This window comes from Drosophila montana, unplaced genomic scaffold (genome assembly GCF_035044405.1).
Source record: "Drosophila montana isolate Dmon_TW-CO22-7 unplaced genomic scaffold, ASM3504440v1 contig_3817_1, whole genome shotgun sequence".
NCBI lineage: Eukaryota > Metazoa > Arthropoda > Insecta > Diptera > Drosophilidae > Drosophila > Drosophila montana.
Window position 1 is genome coordinate 59,405 of NW_026998688.1, and position 24,699 is coordinate 84,103.

At 39.8% G+C, this 24,699-nt stretch overlaps 4 protein-coding genes across 11 annotated transcripts; 2 read left to right on the forward strand and 2 right to left on the reverse strand.

Moving 5' to 3' along the window:
- The first annotated feature begins 1 nt into the window (after nt 1).
- Hex-t2 (Hexokinase testis 2) lies at nt 2–1,472 on the forward strand. The gene has a single exon (XM_064695415.1). It carries the CDS (start codon nt 101–103, stop codon nt 1,451–1,453), a length of 1,353 nt encoding a protein of 450 aa, XP_064551485.1. The 5' UTR covers nt 2–100; the 3' UTR covers nt 1,454–1,472.
- Nucleotides 1,473–1,671: 199 nt separating this feature from the next.
- SdhC (Succinate dehydrogenase, subunit C) lies at nt 1,672–2,506 on the forward strand. The gene is made up of 2 exons (XM_064695417.1): nt 1,672–1,826; nt 1,884–2,506. Coding segments are annotated over exons 1-2 (516 nt in total). The 5' UTR covers nt 1,672–1,824; the 3' UTR covers nt 2,398–2,506.
- A 1,077-nt stretch (nt 2,507–3,583) lies between these two features.
- On the reverse strand, nt 3,584–16,724 carry cu (curled). 8 transcript variants are annotated; one of them, XM_064695403.1, is made up of 9 exons: nt 13,471–13,657; nt 7,890–8,140; nt 6,952–7,206; nt 5,919–6,029; nt 5,281–5,513; nt 5,153–5,224; nt 4,715–4,836; nt 3,991–4,644; nt 3,584–3,928 (listed from the first exon to the last, which is right to left on the reverse strand). In XM_064695403.1, the coding sequence occupies exons 2-9, from the start codon at nt 7,967–7,969 to the stop codon at nt 3,767–3,769; spliced, it is 1,689 nt and encodes a 562-aa protein (XP_064551473.1). In that variant the 5' UTR covers nt 7,970–8,140; nt 13,471–13,657; the 3' UTR covers nt 3,584–3,766. The 8 variants fall into 8 exon arrangements, with proteins under 8 accessions (XP_064551473.1, XP_064551475.1, XP_064551477.1 ...); XM_064695405.1 differs by lacking the exon at nt 5,919–6,029 and having other exon boundaries at nt 13,471–13,656; XM_064695407.1 differs by lacking the exon at nt 6,952–7,206 and having other exon boundaries at nt 5,919–6,026; nt 13,471–13,655.
- A 1,038-nt stretch (nt 16,725–17,762) lies between these two features.
- LOC135437468 (uncharacterized) lies at nt 17,763–18,325 on the reverse strand. Its single transcript, XM_064695395.1, has 2 exons — nt 18,059–18,325; nt 17,763–17,944 (listed from the first exon to the last, which is right to left on the reverse strand). The coding sequence occupies exons 1-2, from the start codon at nt 18,310–18,312 to the stop codon at nt 17,860–17,862; spliced, it is 339 nt and encodes a 112-aa protein (XP_064551465.1). The 5' UTR covers nt 18,313–18,325; the 3' UTR covers nt 17,763–17,859.
- Nucleotides 18,326–24,699: the final 6,374 nt, after the last annotated feature.

Below are 24,699 nucleotides of genomic sequence, written 5' to 3' on the forward strand. Positions count from 1 at the left end.
AATGTTATTTTAATTTTAACATCAAGTCGAAGCGGACTTCATAAAATTCCAAATTTATATATACTAATCTTGGGCCCCGCCCTTTGGAAGCTCCTCGGTAATGTCTGATCCAAAGAAACAGTATCCGGAGGCCTATGCGATCTGTGAGAAGTTCATAATAAGTAAACAAAACATGCAAGAGATCGTTACTCGCCTAACCAAGGAAATCAATATGGGTCTCACGCGGGATACACATCCGAGGGCCACGGTTAAGTGCTTTGTCACTTACGTACAGGAGCTGCCCACGGGAAAGGAGCGGGGAAATTACCTGGCGCTGGATCTAGGCGGTACCAATTTTCGAGTCCTCTTGGTTAATCTGATAAATGACAAAGAAATTGATATTACCGGAAAGACCTATGCCATTAGTAGGGAATTACAGGAGGGTTCCGGCTCGAAACTGTTCGACTTTATTGCCAGTTGCCTAGCGGAATTTTGCAAAGAGCATAAATTGGAGCGATTGAATACACCACTGGGATTTACATTTTCCTTTCCATGCAAACAGGTTGGCATTGACAGCGGCACCTTGGTCGCTTGGACGAAGGGTTTCAAAGCCGAAGGAGTTATTAATAAGAACGTGGTCGAATTGCTGCGGGATGCAGTCAAGCGTCGAGGCGACTTGAAGGTGAATGTCGTGGCCATATTGAACGACACGACTGGAACCCTGATGTCCTGTGCCTTTAACCATCGTAATTGCAAAATTGGCATGATTGTGGGCACGGGTTCCAACGCTTGCTACGTGGAGAAGACGGTGAATTGCGAAACCTTCGATGAGTATCGTAATAGCACAAAGCCCAATATGATCATCAATTGCGAGTGGGGAGCTTTTGGGGACAATGGCGTGTTGGATTTCATACGCACATCCTACGATCATCAAGTCGACAAGAACTCGATCAATCCAAAGAAGCAGATCTTTGAGAAGTGCATCTCCGGCATGTACATGGGCGAATTGGTGCGACTCGTTATAGTGGAATTGATGGACAAGCAATTAATTTTTAAGGGCCAATCATCTCAGAAAATTCTAGTAAAAGGGAATTTCGATACTAGCTTCATAACTGAGATTGAGTCCGATCAGCCGGGCTCGCATCGCAACGCCGCCATGGTGATGGATCGCCTGGGCATCAGAACGAATAATGAGAAGGATCTGGACTGTCTGCGCTTAATATGCGAGACTATATCCACGCGTTCCGCAAAGCTGGCAGCATGTGGGCTCGTCTGCCTAATCAACAAAATGAATGTCAAGGACTTGACTATAGGCATTGATGGCAGTGTATATCGGTATCATCCTAATTACCATACGCTGTTAACGGAAAGTATGAATATGCTGCTAGCGGGTTCAGTCAAATTTGAGCTAGCATTATCCGAAGATGGCTCGGGTCGCGGTGCGGCACTAATTGCTGCGGTGTGCGCTAAGTGAAGTAAATACTATTTTCAAATTGCCCGCCGTTCCATAGCGCTCAGACTGCGACACGTAGCACAGAGCAACGCAAAAGAGAGCATCCGAACGAATATTGGAGTTTAGACTTGCTTGCTCCACCTAACAAACTTTACTCCTCACTTGGCAGGCTTGCGTACGGTTTATAACTGAAATATAGAAATATTTTATTGTGACGAGAACGAACAGAAATTAACAGAACTGTTCCACTTTGGTATATAACTTCAAATCAGCTGCTCAAATAAATTATCGATACATTAAATTTTTCGTATTTTTGAATTGATTGTTTTGGTATTTTGTTGCTTGTGAGTTGATGCCACACTGCTTACAAGTCTTGGTGGAAAAAATTTAGAATGCACGTAATTTATCAATTGTACGCATATTTTGGAGAAAATTAATTGGAATTTTATAGGTATGCACTATCCAGCACTCTTGTGCGCTCACCAGCGCTGCGTCAAGGACTCAAGGTGGCCGCGGCTAACCGTCAGGTTTCGTTGAAAGTCGTCTCTGTCGGCTCAACGATTAAGGATGAGAGCTTCTTTGAGAAGAATGAGCGGCTGGGTCGCCAGATGTCGCCTCACCTGACCATCTACAAGCCGCAGCTCACCTCCATGCTGTCCATCATGCACCGCGGCACCGGCCTGGCTCTGGGCATAGGCGTTTGGGGCTTGGGGTTGGGCGCACTCATCGCCTCGCAAGACATCGGTCATTATGTGACCATGGTGGAGGGTCTGCAGCTCAGCGGCGCCGCCTTGACCGCCATTAAGTTCATCATCGCTTATCCGGTTGGCTATCACTCGGCCAACGGCATACGCCATCTGATTTGGGACACGGGCCGTTTCCTGAAGATCAAAGAGGTCTACTCCACCGGTTATGTAATGGTCGCCACCTCCGTCGTGCTGACTGCTATCTTGGCCCTATTGTAAATGCTCCTACAATCGGAGCTAAGTGTTAGTGGACCCTAATTAAATTTTAGTGCGAACATGTATATTATTTGATAAATGCATACATAATACATGTATAATTTATTTATAATATGTATCTTCATTTTGCTCTGTTATGCAACAACTGTCGCCGACCTGTTCAGTACGTTTTTTTTTTTTGCCAGTGCCTGCAATTTGGAAGATATCGTGTTTTGTGCTAATAGCCCGCTCAATTTGTCAGCCAACTAGCGACCACGCTAGAAATTTGATATCTTAAGTTTCTAATAGTACACACACTACCATTTGCATGGGGCATTATGATTCTGCTAGCAAATGTGTAACACCTTCACAATAAATACAAAAAAAATTGTTAATAGATATGACTATATTCTTAGCTTTGAAGGGTATGTTGAGGCAACTTGGCACAGATATACAAATATTTACATTGCAATCAGCTAAACATAATCTTAATACAAATTGAATGCGTTTATGTATAAAGAAAGTTATCTGTGCAAAATACAAATTTTAATGCATTTGCACAGATATTTCGTGTTCGCAATTTTTAAGATAGTTTCAAAATACCCTGGCAAGGCGTTTTACAAGATTGTGACCAAGTTAAAATCTTTCACTCTTGATATATTAAGCATTTGTATAAAACTTGGTCCTGACTGACTAACTGATCGGTGATCAACGCATAGTCCAAACCATAAGAGCTGGGCAATTTTGGCTGTAGTTGCCTTAAGTGATGAAGGTGCACGCTAAGAGGATGCTTTGCGTAATTCTAGTGTGTAAAATAGGCGGAAAACGGATGTATACATTTTTGTATCTTTGTAATCTATGTATCTTTGTAAAAATACACTCAAGACGTGTTTCACAATTTTCGCAATATCCACCCCTCCGAGCGAAAGCTGATTACTATTAATAATCGGTGCGAAAAACGTTCATTCCAAAATTTGGTTCTAAATTCAATAGACTTCAAATCGATTTGCAAATATCGTTCTAAAATAAAACTTAACACTTTATTTAAGTTTCTCAAATAACTTTGTTTACCATAGCTTGCCCTTGGAATGACTGAGGATACTTCATCTACCGAGATTGCATCATTTGTTGAGATTTTTCATACGAAACTTATTTGAAAATACGACAAATATTTGCAAGGATTATCAAATAGCGTCACAAACACAGTGGATACTACAAAGTTACACTCGTTTATTTGTGAAATTTGAATTAATTTCGGTTAGAAAGTGTTTTGATGTGCAACAGTCATAAAGTTTTGTATGTACATGCAAGTAGCTAAAATGTATCTAAGAACTAATATCACAATTTATGATGTAATTGCTGTACGTTTAGTATGTGCTCCTGTGCTCCTCCACTACTGTATGGTGCCATGCGATTTGTTGTTGCTCTCCGAACGGGGCTCATCCAGCAACTCAAAGTCGCAGACCAGTGAGAAATGATCCGATGGATATTGAAAACTGGGCGTACGATTTTTTCCGATCTGTTCGCCGGCTGGAAATTCCAGGCAGTTCTTGATCTGCGGAATAATGTATTAACATTCGAGTTGCTTATTTTGACTTCTGCCACGACCCCACTTACCTTAAGCTGCTGAGGCGTGTAGAAGACATAGTCAATGGTGTGGCACTCTTCACCATCCTCGCGAATTTTCCAGGTGGTGTATGGCGGTTCACGCTTAATTGACTGCGAAATGAACTCATTCGGATCCTCACAGCTCTCAGTGAACTGCTGTTGACGGTCCCGTTCCCGTTCCCGTTCGAGCTGCATATCTGCGTAGGCGCTGCTCAGCTTGAAGAGATCGCAGCCTAGGATTGTTGCATAGATGGGCTCAACAGGCTCCGCATTGAAGTCGCCGCACAACAGGAGCGGACTCTCGCCGGCAAACTGCTTGACAAAGCGGATCAGATCGCGGCCCTGCTCGTTGCGCAGCTTGGCCAGCAGGGCGCCATGCCGAGCCTTCAGATGGGTGGTGCAGACACAAAACTCCTTGCCGCTGGACTTCAGCTGCAGCCGAGCGGCAATTGCCACCTGGTTGCTCTGGACACGCCAGACCTCAAGGATGCGCGTGTCATAGCCGAGCAGCTGGAGCTTGTCGCGCTTGTAGAATATGGCACAGCCATCGGGTCCATTGTTCTGCTCTATATACAGACACGGCGAGTCCGGCTTGGGGAAGAAGATGCCAGCATAGTTCTGGCTGCCCAGCACAGTCTGCAGGAACTTGAAGTGATCCACCTCCTGCATAGTGCGGAAATGTTGATGTTAAAGCGCGACTGCATTACGTTTAAGTATGATCGTGAATAAATACTTGCAGACAAACCACATCCGGCTGGTTCTGCAGAATCTCCTGGACAATCAAATACTTGCGATGCTGCCAGGTTAAAGCCTCTTCGGGGCAACGCACAAAACCGTCGTTGTGCTGACCGAGAGCTACAAAAAAAAAAACAAGAGATTACCACAAATTATTAGAATTTTTTCAATTTTAATTAAGATAAGAAATTATTTTATTTTTTTTCATTTAAATATCCCCTTAAGCATCTCTTTTGACAACGTTTTTCGGAGTGCAAATTAAATGCGATTTACAATTTTCCTTTCAGACACCTTTCTTTATATCACAAAACTCTGCCTTCACATATTTCCTTGTTAGAATATAAGTTGTGAAAAACTAATCAGTTTTTGAATTTAATTTTCCACTTTAATATATTTAAAATACCGAAATATGTTATTAATTTTCAATTTCACTTACTTTGCGAGAGAATGTTCCACTGCAGCAATCGTATATTCTGCGTGCCATCTGTCTCAACTGGAGCACTGCAAACTGTGAGCGAAGTTCATAAAGAATCTCTGTAGGACATGCGATCTATTGGCACTTACCGCGTGAGACGGAGTTCAGCTTGAGACAGCGCATACCATCGGTCACATCCTCGCTAAGCAGCGATGGCTTTAGGAAGCAGCGGCTGAGCAGCGAGGGCTGATCGATGCCTCCGCCGCGCAGCTGCTGCACGTGCTCGAGCAGGGCGGCGGTGTTCAGCCCCTTGGGCAGCTCGAGGCCATCATCCTGGGAGTCTACATTGTTGATCTTGGGCGCCGAGTTAAAGGAGCCCATCCTAAGATGAGGATTCAGATTTTTAGTATAAAACTTAAAAACAGTTAATTTTGATTGAACTTCAAATTAAGATAATGATCGTGCTCAAAAATTCTCCTATCGATTCTATTTGCTAAGGCAAAAATAATAAATGTACAATTAACATTTAATAAAGAAAGTAGTTAAAAAGAAATATACAAAGTATTTTTATAATTTTTATATTTTTTTGTGCAATTCAATCGAATCTTCAAAATATGATTCACGGCCAACACAATGCTCACAAGCCTAAAGCAATAACAAGAACAGTAGCAACAATAACCAAGACAGCAAAAAAGAAACAAATGAATAATAACAATTACAGTAACAATTGGCTTGTTTACAGCATTTGTAGAAAAGATTTGATCAACCATCTTACGTAAATACTCACAACTCATTCGGGTTTCTAAAGAGAATTTTTCGTAGTATTATGCTGAAAATGAACAAACTATGACTATGCCTTTGGCTGACGTAGAACTTTGCCATAGAGCTTTGAACTCTGCTGAAAAGAATATTTAATTGAATCTTTAGGCAATTATTTGGGAAATTTATAGAACAGAAATGTTTTGTGGCGTGTGTTTGAAATGTGGCTTTGGAGCATTAGAAGCAAGCACAAAATAGGGATCAGAGTATTGAAGAACGAAAATGGGAAGAAGCAACTCCATCTATCAGCTATTAGGAATGAAAATATAGAAGAAATTCGGGAACTATATTTTTGCAAATTTTTTGTCTATATATATAACGTTCTTTAAAACTTTAAGAAATTCTTTACTTATGGCGGGTGCTATATAAATAATGTATATCAAATGGAATTTTTCTTTATTTATATATCTATTTATATATGATAATAAGTAAACAAGTTGATTTAATCAGTTAATTACCCTAGAATACTTGTTACTCTTAACGTTTAATATATGAGCCTGCACAGTATTTTTAATATAGTAAATTATCGAATGTTAAATCAATATGATTTTTATTTCCCTCAAAAAATTAGCTGAGAAGAAAGTTGACTTAATTGTGGTGTTAACTTTAAGCTTCACCAAGTTCAATAGGACCGTAAACTTTATGAACATCATAATTTGTGAGCTTAAAAATATCAAATACCATAAAATGATTTTGTTAGCAACGTTGTGCCCGATATTTTTGAGTAAAACTGAGTAAGTGCGCATGAGTGTGCACATGAGTCTGATACCAGCTTTCACAAGCTAGAGAACGCGATTCATGCCCACCCACGCAAAAATCTTCGGACAAGCTAAGACGTCGCATGCGGCTTAATAAAAAAAAAAAACAGACAAAAAGTCGCTCGGTCAATAGCTTTACAGCTGTTTAGCTGGTTTTCGAGCACCGCGCGCATAACGATTATAAACCAGTTGGAAGCGTTTGGCAACGCAATCAATCAATAGATTGGTGATTTCGGGTCTCACCTGGTCAGCATCACCCTTTGCAGGAAGGCCTTGCGGTCGTTCTTGCAGGGCGCCTTATTGGCGTGATTCAATTGCAGCGCTTGCTCCATGTGGCCGACAGGATCAGAAGCCAGTTGTTGTTGTGGTTGTGTTTGTGGTTGGTGGTGGTGGTGGTGATGGTGGTTGGGATTTGGGTGAGTTTTGTTTGGAGTGTGGGTTTTGCCAAAAATTGTGCGAAGTGCGCTTGTAAGCGACATTTGCGAAACTGAATGGCAACTGAAATGCGGCGTTTTATTAGAGATCAGCCAGACAGACACAGAAGAGAGTGAGCGAGGCAGGGAGAGAGGGAAAGAGAGAGAGAGACAGAAAGAGAGCAAACACGCATAAACGAGTATTTCAGCGTACACACACACATACGCACACCCAGTCAAGCGCGCACAAAGTGAGATGTATCTGAAAGATACAGAACAAGATCAATACGTTCTACTCACGTGCGTTGCTCAGTTGGGCGAAAAATGAGCAGCGTAACAATAACAACAACAACAACAAAAACGTCAACAACAACAATAGCTTCGGATAAATCGCCAACTGGCAGCTTGCTAAATATTTATGCGTAAAATTCTTTATGTAGATACATTCACATGGAGCTGCACGCCATTGTCTCGCTTTCGTTTGTATTGTAATGAAAACAAAAGTAGGGCTGGACATGGGAATGGCTCGACTGATTTATGCCTAAACAAATTTTCTTAGCATGCAAATTTCGCAGACACTCGGCGGCCTGAAATGCGCATATTCGGCATATCTGCTCCCATATGCTGCAGGCCAAAGATACAGATACATATTCGTATCTTATGGCATAGGCGAGCGCAATTTATGCAACGGCGCAGTTACATGCGTAATGAGCGGCAGCTGGCAAATGCGCCAAGTATCTGTTACTTAAAGATACTGTATCTTTTTACCTGGGTATAGGCACCGCTACACGCCGCGCAAACGTCTTCGATGTGACAATCAAACGCGATGTTTTCATTAAAAACTCCATTTTGTTGGATGTGTTTTCTCTGTTTCTTGGATTAAATATTAGGCAAGCGTCTTTTTTCTTTTTAATTAATCGGTTTGATTTTGATTTTGATTTGGATTAGGTTAACTTGAAATGTTTTATATTAAGAGTCAATATGGCAATGTCAAAGAGACGCGGTTCAAGCTGTATTTCCTAAAAGAATAGAATAGAATAGAACAGTGGAAAAAATTTAAGCATTAGTCGGTTAGTTTTAGATAGGCGGGGGTGGAGGGCGGGTTTTCACTTGGACATGTTGAACCACTTGGTAAACCACTTGCAATGCGCCACAGATACCTCAACGAATGCTATCATTAGCCACGTGACTAGTTCTTAAAACTGCCAATTTGAATGTTGACACGCAGCTGTAGCTGCATTTTAATTTCAGATTATATAGTATCATACGTAGTTTGTCCAAAAATTTACGAAATAAAACACCAAAACCAGTTCTAAATTAAGAACTAGCTGTCGAGTTCTATGAACAAAAATTCTTATTATATAAGTTCTCTCCAAAGTTTAAAGTTTTTATAAGACTCGCTGCTATAAATAGTTAGTATACATATATAAAATTCCTGGCGAGAGTCAACACAGTTGAAATATTTTTCATATGCGAGTATATATTTCATTTGGGAATTATATGCATTGGGAAATATTAGGAAAAGATACGAACATATTCCTATTTGATTAATTATTAATTGGGTTGTGTCAAAGCATTAACTTAGATATTTTAAAAACGACATTATTTGTCTAAGTTTTTTAGGTAGCTTTTTTAGCCGCAGGTAAAATATATTATGTTCATAATCATAAAAGATTTGACTATAGCCGTGAAGTAATTATAGATATATTTAGGTATGTAGATAGAAAATAAGTTAACTCATTTTCAAGCACCGTTGACTCAGTTAGCCCAGTTTGGCGATAATAGCAGCAAGTCTTGTAAATGTTATTCATAAATATTTTTCGCATGCATTGAGCAAGGTTAGTTATATTATTGATTGAAGCCAAGTTTATTGGGGCCTGACAATGCCCAAGAACACTTGACATTCTGTCAGTGTTGGCCATGAACTTGATTTATAAGCGCAACTGCCGCTGGCCACCAATAGCGGCAACAACTTAGCAACAGCAAAAAATAAAACAACTGACAACAACAACATCAGCAACAAGTTTTGACAGCCAATGTTTGTGTATGGAGCACGCCCGCTCGCATTTATCTCTCACCTCACAAGATACAACAGCAAATCTCGCGGCGGCGGCGACTCATAATCAGCGATTGGCGGCAACGTGTCTCCAGCAGCAGCAGCAGCAGCAGCTACGGCAGCAGCCGCAGCCTCGTCGCTGGGTGTGGTCAGCCAGGCTGGCTCAGTGCCCGCCGCCTGGGTCTCGATTTCCATTTCCAGTTTGCGCGCGGCGAGACGCTGTTTCATTTGCGTTGTCGAGGTCATTGCCGAGGTCTTGGCCAGCGCTTCCGCAATTTCAAATTGCTTCAGGAAATCCTGGCGCAGCTGCTCTGCATCCTGGGTGGCCAGGCGGCCAGACAAGCTGAGGCCATGTCGGCACTCATCGTTGCACAAGCGCTGGCACATCTCATTGATGGCCAGACCTGGACCACTTAAGCCCTCCGGCGTCCGCTGGCTGCAGTTGAGGCAGGGCATGTCCGTCTTGGCATCGCCAAGCAGCTGTTGCTCTGCGTAGTGCGGCGGCTCTGGCGTATTGTTGTCGTTGGGCGAGGGTGGCGGCTGCAGTTCCTCTGCAATGTTAAAGTAACGCGGCGGCGGTTCATTCTCAATCTCATCCGCATTAGCAGCTGCGCTGCGTGCATGGCTCGCCTTTTTGGTCTGCGCCAGATTCAGATTGAGCAGCAAGGCTGTCACGGGCATGGCCTTGCCGAGCGCGGGCTGACGGCGGTGGCCCAGGCGCTGTTCGTACTTATCATTGTGACTGTTCATATTTCTTAACACTTTTCAACACTCTATTTTAACTCATTGGCCACGCGGCGTATGCGCGATTTTCGAACAACCGTTGCGCGTTTAGAACCGAACATCCAATGTGTTAATACGCGCGTGCGTTGCTTTTCCTTATTTATATATCTTTGGCCCGCTCTAGCCAGATCGAGGCAATCAAGTGGACGCTGCCTCGCTGCCTCTGTGTCTCGCTACAAGGTGCCCCGCTGCCCGCCGCTTATTAATTGAGCCCGTAGTTGCTTATTGTTGTTGTTGTTGCTTATTTCTGTTGCTTATTGCTGTTGTTGTCGATGTTGTACAGTCATAAGTACATGATTTTGATTCTCTCTGACTGCGCGCTCCTCTAGTTAAGGCAAACGAGATTTTGTGCGCGCACTTTCCAAAATGTCAAAACACAAAATTAGCAATAAAATAAAATGAAATAAAATAATAAAAGTGCTGCCAACAATTTTCTATTTATAATTTTTATATATCACTTGCTTTCTTTTGTTTAAACAAATTATTATTTTCGGTAGAGGCGTTCGCCAATCGAATCTCATAGCATTGACTCTAGGCCCAAGACTTGAGTTGACAACACAACGATTTAAATCTACAACTATCTGATGATTAATCCATCCCTATAATATATATGCAGCCTATATAAGAAAACAATGCATCAGGTCGGATTGACAGCTGTTCAACTTTGTTGCACTTTGCTAATAAGAAATGTTTCAATTAATTAACACTTTGTAAGTTTTGTAAAGTGCATTTGTACGTCGAATTGCCAACAGTAGACCCACATGTTTATTTTGCCACATTCATAAATCTTGTTATATCTTCAAGTTTCACTTCTCAACCTGCTATTGCAGCACGCTGGCTAATTTATATAAATAAAGGCTATCATTTTAATATTGTAATCTATGCGAATATACTATTATTTTATTTCTTTTTGGAGTCAAATAAAAGTTATAAGCCCGAATTCTATTCAGAATGTTGTTGCAAATATTATAATAATAACTTGTAAATATATGAAGCATCCCATAAGACTGTCAATATCTGAGAGAGTCTATCACTCTGAATGGGGCTAATTTCTTATATTCTCACCTCCAAAACAAAAAAATAGCTAATAAATTTTCATGCAATTTCACATTTGGCCGTCACGATTATCATTCATTCAAATACAAATTAATTGTATTTCATTTTATTTCATTTAACTTATATGAGCTAATAATATGAAAACCTTTATTTCCGCAATATGCAATTGCAAAATTTCTATGAATGCATGTGCTAATAAAAAGAATGTACATTTATTTATATACAGAAGCACAGTAAGACCTCGCGAATTCTGACCACATATATAAATAAAATTGCCTAAGCTAAATAGTACTATTTATGTTCAGTGATTTTAAAATTAGGTTATATTTTTCGACAGTCAACATTTTGTACGAATATACGGCAAATTATCTCGAATTTAAATGTATTTTTATGCCCTGAACCCATTAATAATGGTTAAAAAGGGTATATTGTGTTTGTGCAAAAGGAAGCAGCTCCGACCCTATTAAGTATATATATTCTTGACAAGCATCAGTAGCCAAGTCGACCTAGCCATGTCCGTCTGTTTAAATTCTATAGCACAATAAGATCTACTATTAAAGATCACATCAACATCTGTTAAGCAACACAGAAGTTATTAAAGATAAGGTGTGCTTATATTGACACGTGTTTGTAAGGCAGCTAGCGCAAATTGCAAGAATTTCCGTATACAAATACACACACACACATTCATGCGCGTCTTTATTGGATTTTACAATCAGCATTGCAATTGCGCTTGTTTGTTTTCTGTGATATGTGTCTGTGTTGCTACATTAATTTTTTTTTTGTATGGCTTTGAGTAGAGGCTGTGGCCAGTAGTACAAGTCCAATTGGGAAACTATTTAATTTTTTGTTTTTTCATATTACTGCTAAAGCAAATGAGTTGGTAGCGCGAGCTGGGCCGGAGGGAAATCCCGACTAGAGCCTCTTACTTGTTTTATTTCGTATTTTTAATATCTTACAATTATCAAATGTAACAGCACCCTGAAAGTAAAGAAATCAGACCGATTTTGTGTCTCAAAATAAAAATAAACATGATTTACTAAATGTGTTGCCTACTTTGCGGCTGCCGATAAAAATTCTTATTCTTTCAGTCGCTCAAATTTATTGGTCAAAATATTTTCGGTGTTTACGATGTTTGTTTAGCTGATAAACGCCAGCTAGATCATAAACAAAAACTGTTTCGTTTAACTGTACATACCCCAAGGTGGTCTTACGTTTGAGTGCTTCTAAATGGACGTGAAACCTTTACTTCCTACTCTGCGGTATTAGTCAGCCCTAATTCATTTAGGAGCCTGGTGCTAACTGCAGATAACACATTTCTTATTTTATTTTGATTTTGCTTTTCTCTCGTTTTTTTTTTTTTTTTTGGCAATCTAGCACGGAAAGCGAAGCAAAATTAACAAGAGCAGCGTCCGTCATTGAGTTTTATTTATATGTCCCAAATATATATGTGTGCATATATAATGTTTGCATGTTACTATACATATATATATACATATATATATGAAGCACGTCTAGCAGTCGTCAACGTGTTGAAAATGTTTCATGAACTTGGCAGTGAGCGGACAATTCTCACGGCAGCTTAATAAAGGCGTGTGGGGTGTGCGCCCAGTTACAACAACGGAAAGGGGGGTGGGGCGCACTTCCTAGACACCTGCGCCCAGCGAGAGGTGATCGATCGTCCTTCACTCTGCCGAACTTTATGTCAATTTGTTTGGGAAACAAAGTAAAGAAAAACAAATAAAATCCCATGGGACTTATCATCGTCAGCTTTAATTGATAGCCTTATCAGCAGACGGTCTGTGGGAACACTTGGACAATAAGGCAGCTTGACAAGAGATACCCTATATGTTAGGGCATTAGATAATATACACGAAAGTGAGACAGTAACACCTTTAGTTACTGCAGCAGATTAAAATGAATCAATATTTAATAAAAAAAAAAATCAACCTTGAAATTGTACTTCTATGAAATAGTTTCAAATTATGAATAAGAAAAGCAAATCTCATGTGTTACATATTCAGTTTGATTTCGCGATTACAACAAATTAATGCCCTTTACGGTGATAGTAAGTGTATATATCAATATACATATACATATACATATATAATATTTAAAAGATCAACAGCTGCACTAGACGCCTGTAGTATATATATGTACGTAAAGTGTGAGTACCCTTTGTTTTGCGAGTAAAACGAACGAGATATTTCGTTATACAACAGCAGCATTGGGGCACATGGTCGGACGCACATATCTCGATTTGGAAAAAACTGGTTCTGTACCGGCGTAGACTGAAACTGTCCGCCTGAAGTTGGTGGGCTCCGCAACTGCGTTAACTATGCTATTCTATACTGTACGATAGTACGCATTGCACAGGGGATCTTAACGCATTTGCAAGTGGTTCTGGTTCGGGCAGCTGGTTGGTTTCTTTGAGTTTGCAGTCCTTAAACTCACCATTTTTATGCCAGCACCTCGCCACAGCACATTGTCCAAATTGGGGATAAATATTTGGTGAAAGCTCAAGCGAATGCAGTTTGTTCGCGAAATTCACAGGATTTGCGTTAAACTGTTGTCAAATTGCCTCTTTTGGGGCCCTATTTAGCGATCTGTCAGCGATTCAAACCCGCCGCCAACTCTTAAAGAACTAAAAGCAACAATTGTTGCTCTGCGCCATTTATAGGGCGATCGATCCCGCTCTCCGCTCGCCATATTGCCAAGCTGATAAGGATACAGTGTGCTCCATACTCTATTGAGTACCGAGTACCGAGCGGTATTGTTGTTGTGCCAGCTGCGATACGATGTATATATTGCACAATTCAACAGTGAGCAGCGGGTTCAAAATATTCTCTCATTTAACGCTGCCTCTCTCACTCTCTTTCTCTCTCTTAGTGTGTCTATCTAACAACCCATTTAGATTAAGTTCAGTAGCCCATTCTCTCAGGGCCTGTAAAGCAAACAAATGTTGTAAGAGGCCGCGCCTTCATAAGCTCTCAGGTGGTTGAGGCTGAGTGTGTGCTGAAATACCTCTAGATATTAGATATAAAAACTTAGAAATTCTATTCATAGAAATTCTACCCAGTTAAAATGGCTTATAGCAAAGAAAGCGCAGCCTTTGACTAAAATAAATAACATAAATAATTAAACCACGATCGGAATAAAATACTAAAATGAATACTTATTTTTATTGAAATATACATATATTATAAGACATATATTCTCTCTCTTTTTCGCCGCAATACGATACTGGTATTAACCGCATCCACAAGTTGCACCTGATAACATTCACTGAAAGATGTTTGTCGCGTCTGAACCCGAGGCTCTAATGTCTGGCATGGCGCGTATCTTATCAAGGGCCACACGAGCGCCAACTTGGCAGTGGGCCACTTGAAATTTGCAAATGGAATTTGTCATCGGCATTATCGACTATTCGCTATAGAGTGGCCCAGTAATATTTACGATCCAGCTCCGCGATAATACACACGGCTGGCCATAGGCCAAATGCATACGAAAAGTGACGCATGAAACGAGAGCTCCAGAACTAATTGGTCCGAATTAGTTTCAAGCGGTTGCATATGCGCAGCAGATCACCAAACTATATGTTCATACATGTGAGCCGGCCGGCCGGTCTGATGGGGTCCATTAAAAGCGATTTTATCAAGGGTATTGGGTCTACAGCTGATTAGAAGTCGGTTTATTTTTATTGTTCACAGCCAGTGGTCTAGCCATACCGATTAGATAGCGACTAGATTTACTGACGGACGGCCTTGCTACAGAGCTTCCTCCACCCAAAATTAAATTTATCCTACGTGGCATGCGGCACACTAGCGCATTTATCTCTGATGGTCCGTAACGCCCATATATGTACGTATGTATATGTGCACACAAGTATACATACATACATACATATATACATATATATTCCGCTGTGATTTGATTTTTGTTTACGAAAGCGTGCCGCACTGTACTATTGTATACTATACGAATATGCGTAATTGTATATGTATTTGCGTAAATATGTCTGCTTATATTTATTTTTTTGGAATTTGAGCTGTATGCACTTATCACTGAAAGTGTTTTCTAGTAGCACAGAGTAGCTTCAAGTGGGGCCATATTGAGTACATTCTACCTACTCTTGGTAATTACAAGTTTGTCATAACGGTTGAGGCGAGTTTTTTGGGGAATTTTACGATGAAATTTTGTGTACACAATGCTATACGCGGTATAGGTGAAATATTTAATGTGCTTGGGGAAGGTAAGGAATACAGCGGTAGTCATGTGAATGGGCACGTACTCATTGTGGGAAGACAGCCTATTGATGAATAACCGTGAGTAAAGTTACATTCTGATACCGAATATAAGTAGATAAAGTTGTCTAGGTAACTAATACCATATTCTAAGCTCACCTAGACTTCATTGAGAATTCAGAAAGTAAGTTGTTTAACGTCAGCAGAGGTGAAGCTATAAACAGGTAATGTGGATTTCATAGCAATAATATGTCTTTTAAATAAAAATATATTTCCATACTTATTTATTTATTTTAATTCTGTCCAGAAATGTTCTACCTAACAGAAAATACATTAATTACACCTTCAACGAATTTTTCGACTTTTTGTAATACGTTATCTGATATCGTTAGGAAGGAAACGATGATACTAAATATCACTGACAACTTGATGCTCTTTGTGCAAAAATGTTCTGTCATAACATTGACATTAAATATATACATATAAAGCAGTTAGCAAATATAATAGTTTATTACAATATAATAAATGTGAATATTATTCTTACTATTCTTATAAATTAAGCCCCTGCGCAGTCGTAAACATAAAGCTCCCAAGTCCGGCGAGTTCACTCAACTCAGAGATCCACAAAAAGGACACATATTCGACAACAAAGCTTATTAAACTGCGGAGGCAACGCCCTCAACAAAGCCAAGTAATGTGCTGGCTATGGATACACTAGCACACGCATACACAAAGTGCCGTTATATTAATTAAAAGCCCATTTCTGCTGTCAGTACTCAAGTAAATTACACTGAATCAAGTGCAAGTAAGCATGCGGGGGTCAACAGCAGCTAATTCGCTAGCTGCCTCAAACCCAAACAAACAGTTAGACGAGAAGCGGCAAAGAGATTGAGAGTGAGCGGGAGAGCTGGCTAGCCAGCCAGCCAGCTGCTCTCTCAGCAAGCACTCTCACTCTTTGACAGACTGAGTTGCTCTTTCAGACGCATTGAAATACAAGTCAAAAATATTTTGTGTAATAAACTACGAACTACACATACATAAGCAAACACATACACACACAGACGTAAACAAAATCAAAGAAGGTGACCGTTAAATGGTATAATGAGTGCACAAAGGAAATAAACAATTTGGTGGGATTTCATAAAAACAGAAAAATCCAATTGCATGCAAATGGATATTGTCCCCGTCATCGTTGTTTTTGTTGTATATTTTTTGTATTTGGACAGTCTCCTTGTAGCGTGATTTGTTGTTTTATCAATAATTAAATTTACGTATCAACATGCGCCCAAAATAAATTCAACTTACAGTAATTTCTTGAAGACTTTATAGAATGCCACTAGAATGTACACAAGCGTTGAAATTAGCTTCATTTTTATTATATTTGGGATTTTTTTTTATTTAAATTATAAATTCATGTGCTACGAAATGCACTGTTTACTATAAACAAGCCAAGGGTTTAAATCGAAAAAATTTCACTTTACATAACAGAATTGTAGTTATTTCTTATAACACTTCATAGTTTTGTATTTTAGTTAGAATCTATTTTCTGTTATTTATTTTTTTATTTTCTAGCCGCTGAACGTTATGCACTTTGCTGAAATTTTACTATCAATGTCATTTCCGCGTTGAGCACGTTTTTCACACTAAGCTGACATAAAAAAGAGGAGTCTACGCTTTCTGTGACGTATGTGTGTATGTGGCGCCATGGTTACGGACAAAGCGCAAGTGAAATATAGAGAGAGAGAAAGAGTAAGAGTGAGCACAAAGCGAACGGTGGAGCTGTTGAAAGGAAAAGCTAGCTCGTGCTTTCGGCGGTTTTGAAAGAGTTTTTTCAACTTATCAATGCGCTACAAAGCATTGGTTGAGCTGCTGCTCTTGAGAATGGAACTTCCAAATAGTTTTTATATTTTTCGTTTCAGGTATATTGTAGGTCTTATAAACAAATCAAAATTGTTATAAATGTAACTTCCAATTATAATTGCTATATATTCGTTTCAGGTAAAATTAAAGTCTTATCATTTTATGTAAATTACAAAGTTCGGTTATTTTAAAATTTTTTTAAATAATGTCTATATATATTGGGCTAACTTGTGGAGTCGTATATGTAAATCACGGATGGTGTGTTTATGTGTGATCATAGTTTACTCAGGTAGTTAACACCAAACTCTAGCTTACAGCAAGTCTAAATGCCTAGCAAGTGTAGCGCACGTCGACATATTCGCTTTCTGGGAGCGGGGCAATAAACTTTTGTGTGGGCGCATTTAAGAGAAGTTGGTATTCGAAAACTTAAAAGAATATGTAATAAGAGTGCAGCTGGGCTAAGCAAAGAGCAGCGCCGGCATATACATGTGCTTTGGAGAGCTTAAAAGCTCGACAAGCTTGCCGCACGCTTTAAAGCTCAGCACAGTGTAGTAAACGCTTACATATAAAATTAAAACTTTTTATAAAAGCTTTAAAAGTTGTAAATGGTTTGAATGTAGTCTAAAATGCTCAAATTGAAACTTTGAAAGTGTTTAACAAATACGAAGAGAAATATAATTTAAAGTTAATGTAATTATCTAATATTTCTATAGTTTAAGGCTAATTATGTCTCATTTGGCTAATAGCTCGAAGGCCTATACTCATAGGCAGGTCCCACTCGAACCGATATATTAATGGGCTCATTCAAATAGTCCTTGATGCGCCTAAAATAAAATATTTTATTAATATATACAAGTATTCAATATATGTTTACACACGCCTACAGGTAAACAAAATCTTTTGGCTTATCTAACTTTTTTGTTGGCCAATACACTTACCGTTTATCTGCCTCGCTCTCGTAATGCTGATAGCCCTTCCGTTTAGCCGATTTATTCAGTCGCAACGATCGACGCAGCTCTTTGGGCAGCGGCTTATTCGTCTCCCGCCTCAGAAAATCCCCCAGCTGCTGGCATCTGGCAGCGAGCGTCTGCCAGGCCAGACGCAGCAGCCGCCGATGTCTAGGTCCTGCGGCGCCACTGGCATTCGGCGTGACGTCATAGAGGTTTGTATTGGAGACTGCCCACGCTGACATGTTGAGCTGCCTGTGTGCAGACAAAGACTGAATACTGAAACAGCCAAGACAACTGGCCAGTCGTTTTAGCTGATAAGATTTGCTTAACTCTCTGCGATGCCAACGGCATGCAATATAAATTGAGTCGAATTGAAGTTTAGATACAATACCAATACGCTCGACAACGACTAGGCGGCTATTTCGCCCTATCAATTGCTAGTTAACTGGCTCATAATCATATTACAATTGAGTTGAAAATTTGACTATTTTTGCCCTTGCAAAAGAACCAGAAATGCAATAATTTTCTGTCGATATTGCTGCCTATGGTGAGAGCAAAAACGTTTTCTGTGTTCTGAAGCCTAAAGCAAGGACTAATGCTGGTCCTGATATTGGCCCTGGGACCGGGCCTGACTAAAACCCGAAACCCAAATGTGCAGTTATGAATTTTTCGCATAGACAATTTTCAATATTATTTTCCATCCTGCAGACAGCTCGTTTTCCTCATTTATATCCCGCCCTCCCTCTCTCCATGGGATTGTAGCTATGTCCAATGACATGTCCTGTAACAAAATACAAATAGAAGCGCCTGCCCGGTTTCCATGTGGCCAACACCTCTGCCCGCCTTGCTGCACCGCTCTCTGTGGCAATTGGTCTGCACCCCGGCTGCAGCACGGCTCAGACCTTTGCCACATGCCGCCAATTGTGCCTGCAACAGACGTCCACACAAAATTGCATGTGGTTCCACGCAGTTTGCCTACACTGGAGCCCAGTGTGACTGGGTTTTTGGCCGGCTTTCGTTGTTAAAAGCGAAAATTCGTTTATTATCATATTTTTGGCATGGATTCGAATTTGTCTTCAAAATGTTCGCATTTTGGACGCAGGCCTCTTGCCTGCCTCAATTAGATGCAATCATGAGAATCACATAGAGCAGTCGCTCCACAGTACTTAAAAACCTTCGGTTGTTAAATTGGGGATAATGTATAATTGTATATATACATATAAAATATTCACGATCACGATATGTGACATAATTAGCAATTAAAACCTCTTCTTATACGTATATCTAGTATTGTTTTATCAAACGAAATAGCTTTATTACTTACTATCAGATTATCTTCAGCAAGGAAATCTTCGAATTCATTCCGTAGAGCAAACGTGTTCGTTGCAACATTTAGAAGTCATGTTGTGGTTAATTTAGATTATCAAACAAATTTCTTTGTGAAGACTTTCTGGTCGAACAGACAACTGTGACTTGGTGCAATCAAATTTTCTCACATCAACTTTCTGTAGCTCAACCAAAGTTTTCAGTATGTTACACTCAACATATTTTCCAAATTCAATGATCTTACATCTGCTAAGGGGTTTAACTTGTCTGGAATTAGATAATATTCTATTTTTGGTAACCTAATCCATAGTAGTTCTCATTATAGTTTTATATAAATGAAGAGTACTATTATAATATACAAAGTATTTAAAAGTGATTTTTTTATTGTACAATAAGTATTTTAAAAATGTAACAACTCTTTCCTTGAGAATCGCATAGAAAGGCACTCGCCACTGTAAATATGTATGTGAATCGCTGCAAATGAGAAAATCATTCGCCTGACTTGAAACTCCATCCACCCATCTTTTCCAAGTCAATTGATTGTTTTTGCTGTCTGCTGAAATCTGTTGGCTTCTAGCTACGTTTATAATATGTAGGTGACATCAGGCTGCAAGGGGCAAGTGGCAAGGTGGCAAACATACGTACACACACGAGTGCGCACACACACACACACACACACACACACACACACACACACACACATACACACACAAAGAGAAAAAGCTATCGTTAGCTGCAGAGAAATGCATTTAAAATTCCATTTAAATACCAAATAGCAATAACGAAATGAAAATCTTTTGTGAAGCAGTAAGAATGAGCTGCATGAGGGAGTAAGACAAAGGCTACCCTGCAAACAGATGAATATTTGTGTATCTCCTTAAAAAGAATCCACTTTTGCTTTCTTTTCTAATTTCAATTTCTCAGCCGTTTACCAATGAGTAATAACTCCGGGATTTTCTTGGCGGATGTTTATAATTGATGCTGACCCGGAATGTTAATAAAATAAGTTATATATGTATATATTTTATTGGATCGCATTTCAATTATGCCATCGATACAGGGTATACAACTTCGCCCTCAATAACTTCCATTGGCTGTTGCTTTGATAGTCAACCAATATGTAATAAAAGTAAATAGCATACCTATTCACTTAGTCCTGTGTCTTGGCAACTTGCTCGGTTGCATTTCATTCAATTTTCAATATCATTCGTATTCGAATTTTAACTTTTGATCGTTTCGAATTTGCTGGGCTGTTGACACTAGAGCAACTTATTCGTTATACGCATTTTTAGATTTTACTTACAAATTTCTTTGCCAACCTCTTGACTCCTTTTCTGCTTTGCATATTTTCCGGCCAGGTTCAGTGTGTGAGAGGCAGATAGCAAAATATTGTTATTTACCGCTGTGCAATAAAGTGCCGTAAAATGTTTGAATCGACTACTGAACACATCAATTAATTTTTTATTAGTCGAACTCAGTCCGGTTTGTAATCGAAGCTCAGTTCTATTTGCAATGGCAGGCAAATATTTGTGGCAACTTCAAAATAAGTTTTTGTGGGGTTGAGTGGTTCGGTTGCGGGGCGCAGGGAGTTTAGGTAACAGTTGGCAGGAAAATTAAATGCGCCAGCCAAACTAATGTCAATGTGCACCGTTTAAAGGCAGGGCCAGCTGCTAAATTAAACCAAACGCTGAGGGTGTGAAAAAAGCTGCAAAAATATATAGAGGAAACTTCAAGGATTCGCTGCACGTTCTCATCTTTAACGCCATATGTTGACTTTTGCTAACATACGCATACACACATACACAGGCATGCATATTTCCTTTATCTTATATGCGCTATTTTATGCCTGTTGGCAACAACTATAACAACAATAACGCCTGCCGTTGGCCTACTCTTTCTTCCCTTCACTTATGATACTCTTTACGTGGATATTACCTCTTTGTTACAAATTGTGTAACGCATTAAATGGTTCATAGTCCGTCATAGACTTTAAGTTCGACCTGTATAAACAGCTTCATTGATATATGATATATGATATATTTATTTTATTTATTTATTTTTTCAAATATTTGCTACTGTTAATTGATATATGATAGTTCATTAATTTATTTTTAAAATGTTTTGTACTGTATACTATAACTGCCACTGGAACAATCGGTTAACGAGGTAATTTTTGTATGCAAGAATTAATTTTTACTATACGATATGTGACCAAACTTGACCCATTTGGCTCCTAAGCGTTTGGCTGAAACTCAGCGCCAACAGACCACTTTATTATATAGTTGCCATAGGAACGATTGTTGAGTTGAGTTTTTGTAAGAAAAACTTTTTGTTTTTGCAGACATCTTAGACAAATTTAGCAAGAGCTTAATTATATTGACAACAAAAAGGCCACACTTTTTTAACATTGGTCATCTTCATTGTATAGCACCCAAAGGAATGATCAAGTGCTGCAAGGGTATTTAGTGCTCGGCAATCCGACGTAACTCTACTTTCTTTTTTTTTCTTCGTTCTCTCAACAGTTTAGCTGTTCCAGTTGTTGCTGTGGCTGCTTTTTTTGCTCGCCTTTTTGCCAATAGATTGTGTGCCACACTTTGGCATTTTATAACATAAACTTTCATTTATTTTCGCTCGTCTTCTGCCACATCTTTGCTGCTGTAGTGCCTGTAATACTCCCCCCATGTAGTTGCTCGCATTTTAATAGGTAGCCACATATGCTACGGCTACAAGCAACTACACACAAGCACACCCACACAGACACACAAGCACATCCTTGCATAAAGGAGTACACAAGAAGTCGTCTGCTGTCTTGACATCTGTCTGCCAGGCCCAAGCCCCAAAGTCGAGCGCTTGAAAATCGCCCAAAAATGTACATTTGCATGCACATCAGCATTGGGCGTACATTTATCTCGGTGACTGTGTCGGCTGCGCTCGCCAAAGTAGGCCGCCAGTTGTTGGCTAATGCGGCAAGGATATCAAAGCAGTCAGCTGGCCCATCCTCTCCTTCGCTAAAAACATGCCGCGACAGCACCCGTAGTGAGCAGCTCATGGGCCTGTGCTGCAATTCGCTGCTTAGTCGACTGTGTTTAAAGCCAAGAGTTTTCGAGAGTCCGAGTTGGTAAAACGTTCATGAATGCGACGCAAAGAAGAATTACAAATGCTAGAGAGAGCAAGAAAGAGAAAGATAGAGAGAGAATTAGTAAGAGAGAGAGAAAGAGCCAACTTGAGAGACTTAGAACATATGAAAGAAACGAAAGAAATATATAAAAACAAGTAAGAGTACTCTAGTCGAGAGATAGGGGATACCCTAAACCTTGTTTTACCAACACCAAATGCAGCTCGCCTACGCATTCGTTTGTCCAGTTTAAGAAATCTTTCATAAAATGAAAGTTACTTGATCTGTAATTACTATTCCAGAAGCTACATGTTAAAATTGGTGACTCTTAAAACCCAAAAGATTTACTAAGAAAATTGATTACGATATCGAATTTTATCGATTGCTTGCAAATGGGGCAAGTTATCGATTATTGGAAAGAAAAAACTCGTACTGCGCGAGAACAAGGAGGACCTAGATTCAAGTCTCTAGGTTCCACACGTTCACACATTTATTATTTCCTTTTTTTTTCATTTTTAATGGATTTGGGGTATAATGTGGTTATGCATTTAACATTTAACAATATAATTTATTTCTTTAATTATTTTTGAACCTGTAAAGACTTATATTTATTTACTGATTTGAAGGTGTTCTTTTAAAACGTAAAATTATTTTAGCACATTAAAAAAATCACACTAATTGTTCCATAGAGATGTCGCTTATAGTTGCTTTATAAGTTTCCAATAAAAAGAAGGGACCTTTCTAATTTATTACAAACTGACATTAAAGTAAAATAAGTTGTAACCATTTAACGAACGGCTATTTGCAAAAGATAGGGCGTAACGTAAAAAAAAGTTAATACAAATGAAACAACAGTTCAACAATTCAGCCAGGGCTTTGAGTCTGAAGGGCATATATGTAAATGAAAGTAGCCAGTATTAAGTTAAGCTTACCTTTCGTTGAACGCCAAAAAGATAAACAAAGCAATCTAGCCCTTGCTTTAAATTGTATTTGAAGTCACCCACAAATATATTTTGCCCGTGCGTTAGCCTCAAATATATTTTGAATATCAGATGCAAAGAAAACACACTTGGAAAAGTGCTCTCCACCTCCATATTTCTGAATCGCGTACAAGCCCATTCCAGACATGTCGTTGGCATACTAGGAGCTGTCGTTCTCGCCTAGCCTTAGGCTGTCAGTTCTTCCAAGCCGATCAAATCGTGGCCAGCCACTAGGCTAGGCCCGAACCTCTATAAGAAAGCCATTCAACCGTTTTTCACATGGCAACCCACAGAATCGACCGACCATTTGGCTTAAATATTTTATGCAAATTTTCAATGTAATAAAAATTTCTTCATGTCCACACATACACACACACACATAGGCAAATAAAAATTGATGCCAACGCCGTTTGTCTTTAAATACATATCGGCTTCCCCTGTTCCTGTTTCTGCTCCAGCTCCTGCCCTGCCCCCGGCCCCGCCCCACATATTTTGGCGTGTATGTGTGCAAGTGCGCTGCCAATGATTTTCAATATGTCGCAACTCTCGGTCCCAGCTATCTGCCAGGGTAGGGTTATCTCACTTTCCCCAGCCTCGCTCCGGCGCCGCAGCAGCTTGAAACAAATGTCGAGTTAATGCTCCGTCTGACGTAGCCAGCGACGACGTTGTCACCAATACGAGGGACCATGAATGCCGCATGGACATGACCTCAATTGCATTGGGTAGACACACACACTCAAACGAACACACACGCTCACAAATTGGTTTGATCGACACCAATACCTAAGGGTTGTTATATGTGTGCTAACTTCCCAAGCCTCATATGCACAACCCCAAGCCCCCCAAACGTCAGCCAGACAAGGCCAGAGTAAAACATTGCCATCACTGTCATCTTTTAGGCTGACAAGTGCGAGTGCGGCATTACGAGATGTCGTCGCCAGCGCCAGTGCAGCCATAGCTGCTGTCCCCCCCCCACCAAACTATAGGCCACCCATTTTTTGTATCGCGCTGCAGTTTTTCTTTTTGCTTGACGCCGCCATTTAATTTAACATATTGCCAGATGGCTTTAGCTCGTTTTCCTTGTTTTTCTTCCAAGCCGTCAACACTTTTTAAAGGTAACCTTCCTTAGCTGCTCGCCTTCCTGGCTGTCTGTCAGCCTGGCTGATGTGAGGTTCATTGTCTTGTGTTTATGATGCACTTAAATTTAA